The sequence below is a fragment of the Etheostoma spectabile genome, unplaced genomic scaffold, assembly GCF_008692095.1.
Source record: "Etheostoma spectabile isolate EspeVRDwgs_2016 unplaced genomic scaffold, UIUC_Espe_1.0 scaffold172, whole genome shotgun sequence".
In the NCBI taxonomy this organism is placed as follows: domain Eukaryota; kingdom Metazoa; phylum Chordata; class Actinopteri; order Perciformes; family Percidae; genus Etheostoma; species Etheostoma spectabile.
The window spans coordinates 1408761-1411794 of record NW_022605573.1 but is presented as its reverse complement, the minus strand read 5'-3'; the positions used below and the strand labels follow the sequence as shown (position 1 = coordinate 1411794).

The 3034-nt window shown below is 41.2% G+C and overlaps 1 protein-coding gene across 1 annotated transcript in view; it reads left to right on the top strand.

Annotated features, from left to right (window-relative positions):
• LOC116685743 (solute carrier family 35 member F2) overlaps nucleotides 1-3034 on the top strand; it is a 10790-nt gene that overhangs the window by 1682 nt on the left and 6074 nt on the right. Inside the window, exons 3-4 of the mRNA XM_032510658.1 lie at nucleotides 1511-1638; nucleotides 2760-2919. Of these exons, the coding sequence (XP_032366549.1) occupies nucleotides 1511-1638; nucleotides 2760-2919 (288 nt within the window). The remainder of the gene's footprint in view (nucleotides 1-1510; nucleotides 1639-2759; nucleotides 2920-3034) is intronic.

The following is a 3034-nucleotide window of genomic DNA, read 5'->3' as shown; positions in this document are numbered from 1 at the left end:
GTCAATGGGAGATGAGATGAAAGATAAGCATCTCATATTCAGCAGTTGAAAGCACCTAAAGGTCCTTCGAACCATCCGACTATATTGGTCACTTGTCCCTTTACCCTCCAATACGACGCACAGGGACGGAAATAAGACCTCTTATCTAAACCATAGACTGTTAAAAAGTCTATTAACAGTCTATTGTCTAAACCAGAGAAGATTCAATAGTCAAGATTTCTTAATTTGTCATTCCACAGTACACGGTAGTACAAAATTACATGCAAAGTTCACAACTTTAAAAGAAAAAACACAGCACAGAAACAATTAAAAACAGTGTAGAAAGGTCGAATATTAGCTATATGAAAACGTGGCTGGGATACAGCCAGTGCTGGAATATAACTAAGTACATTTACATGAAAATAAATATATGCTTATATGGGTGTGCAGAGCCTGTATAGTTATAAATGTAACTATACCAAGTCTAAAAAACAAAAACTGAAAAGTATAAATATCTAGATATATACAGTTGGGGGTATAAATATCCACATTTAAAATAGTGCAGTAGAGAATGAGGTGCAATCAGAACAGATACTAAGTGCAAGAACGTAAAGTAAAATTTTACATTAACAATGTAAAATGGTCCCAGTTTGGTTATGTTTACGCACAAAAACTGTTTAGTTTATTTTGAAAGAAGAGTGTGTTTTTGGGGGGTTTAAATCAGACGTTACTTCACTTCCCGATGGTTATGCACGTGATGCTGAACGCTGGTCAACAGACCCGTCATCCACACCGGCACCTAAAGGTCCTCCGAACCATTCGACTATATTGGTCATTTGTCCCTTTATCCCCCAATACGACCCACAGAGCTGTTTCATAATATAGTGCCCTGGGGGGGGGGGGGGGGGGGGGGGGGGGGCGGCAATACGACTTCATATCTAAACCATAGACTGTTAAAAAGTCTATTAATTCAAGATTTCTTAATTTGTCATTCCACAGGACACTGTAGTGCAATTACGTGCAAAGTTCACAACTTAAAAAAAAACAAACAGCATAGAAACAATTAAAAACACAGTAGAAAAGTCAAATATTAGCTATATACGTGAAAATAAATTAATGCTTATATGGGTGTGCAGAGCCTGTGAAGTGATAAATATAAACATACCAAGTCTAAAAATAACTGAAAAATATGAATATCTAGATATTTACAGTTGATTTGATACTAAGTGCAAGAACGTAAAGGTTGGGATTTTAAAACCTCGTTAACATCGTAAAATAGTCCCAGTTTGGTTATGTTTACGCACAAAAAACTACTTAGTTTATTTTGAAAGAGGATTGTGTTTTTTGGGGTTTAATTCAGACATTACTTCCCTTCCCGATGGTTATGCACGTGATGCTGAACGCTGGTCAACTTTAAAAACAAAACAAACAAAAAAACTCGCCGTTTTACTTTCATTCTCCAACAGAACTCTCCTTGAACCAAATAAACGTCAATACTGAAGTTCAGGGGTTTTTCCCCTTTAAAACGCAGGGGATGACAATTTTTTACAGATTGTGAAGAGGCGATGGTGGAAGTACCTTCTGCTGGGGCTGGTGGACGTGGAGGCCAACTACGCCGTGGTGAAGGCATACCAGTACACCACCCTCACCAGCATACAGGTGGGTGTGGGTTTCACCGTGAAAACAGGTCAGGTTTCTTTAAAAACAAAACGTAATTTCATGAGTTCGGTGAACTCTCAGCAGTACATTCGTTAAAGTTAAAAGGCTTCAAGTTAGAAGAAAGTGTGTTTAAAGCAAAGTTCTGAAACTTGAATTTATCGGTAAAACCTTTATGAAGTGATAATGTTATGCTTGTTTTCATTTATCCTTTTGCCCTCTTTCACACGCTGCTTCTGAATGGCTAGTAGTCCTTACCTAGGTACTGTCAGGGCCCTCATACTCTGCTTCTGACTGGCTAGTAGTCCTTACCTAGGTACTGTCAGGACCCTCATACTCTGCTTCTGACTGGCTAGTAGTCCTTACCTAGGTACTCTCAGGGCCCTCATTCTTTGCTCCTGACTGGCTAGTAGTCCTTACCTAGGTACTGTCAGGGCCCTCATACTCTGCTTCTGACTGGCTAGTAGTCCTTACCTAGGTACTGTCAGGACCCTCATACTCTGCTTCTGACTGGCTAGTAGTCCTTACCTAGGTACTGTCAGGGCCCTCATACTCTGCTTCTGACTGGCTAGTAGTCCTTACCTAGGTACTGTCAGGGCCCTCATACTCTGCTTCTGACTGGCTAGTAGTCCTTACCTAGGTACTGTCAGGGCCCTCATACTCTGCTTCTGACTGGCTAGTAGTCCTTACCTAGCTACTGCGCATGTGACTCCCAATAAAGATGGAACAGAGAGCTCAACACACAGGGTGAAAAAACAAATATATGGTGTTTTATGAAAATGAAACCATGTAAAAACTTTCTGATAAAACCTCCAATGCAATAATGAATGAGCACAATACGAGCACTTCAATACATTTACAATAAGTCAAGGAGATCGGAGCAGGCTCTCTCTGTCCAACTCTCCCTGTTTTTGTTTTCCACCTAATTGAATCAAACACACTCGGGCTCTTTGTCGACGCTTAACTCAACCAATGAGATCATTTATGCATCAAGAAGAGCAAAATACTTCAACTTTATAAAAGAAGGTTTTGTGTCCTAAAAATAAAGAAGGCATCAATTAATTCAATTCATCTGTAATAATTGTTGATGATTTTGTTCACCATTTGTGTCTTTCTGTCTCCAGCTGCTGGACTGCTTTGTGATCCCGGTGCTGATGGTCCTGTCCTGGTGGTTCCTGAAGACACGCTACAGGCCGGTCCACTACGTAGCCATCTGCATCTGTCTCCTCGGGGTGGGGACCATGGTGGGGGCCGACCTGCTGGCTGGACGAGACCAGGGCTCCAGTAAGAACTCCCTTCACGTCTTCACGCCTCCAACTCGTTCAAATTAGCAGCAGCCAAAGTCCTAACACACACACACACACACACACACACACACACACACACACACACACACACA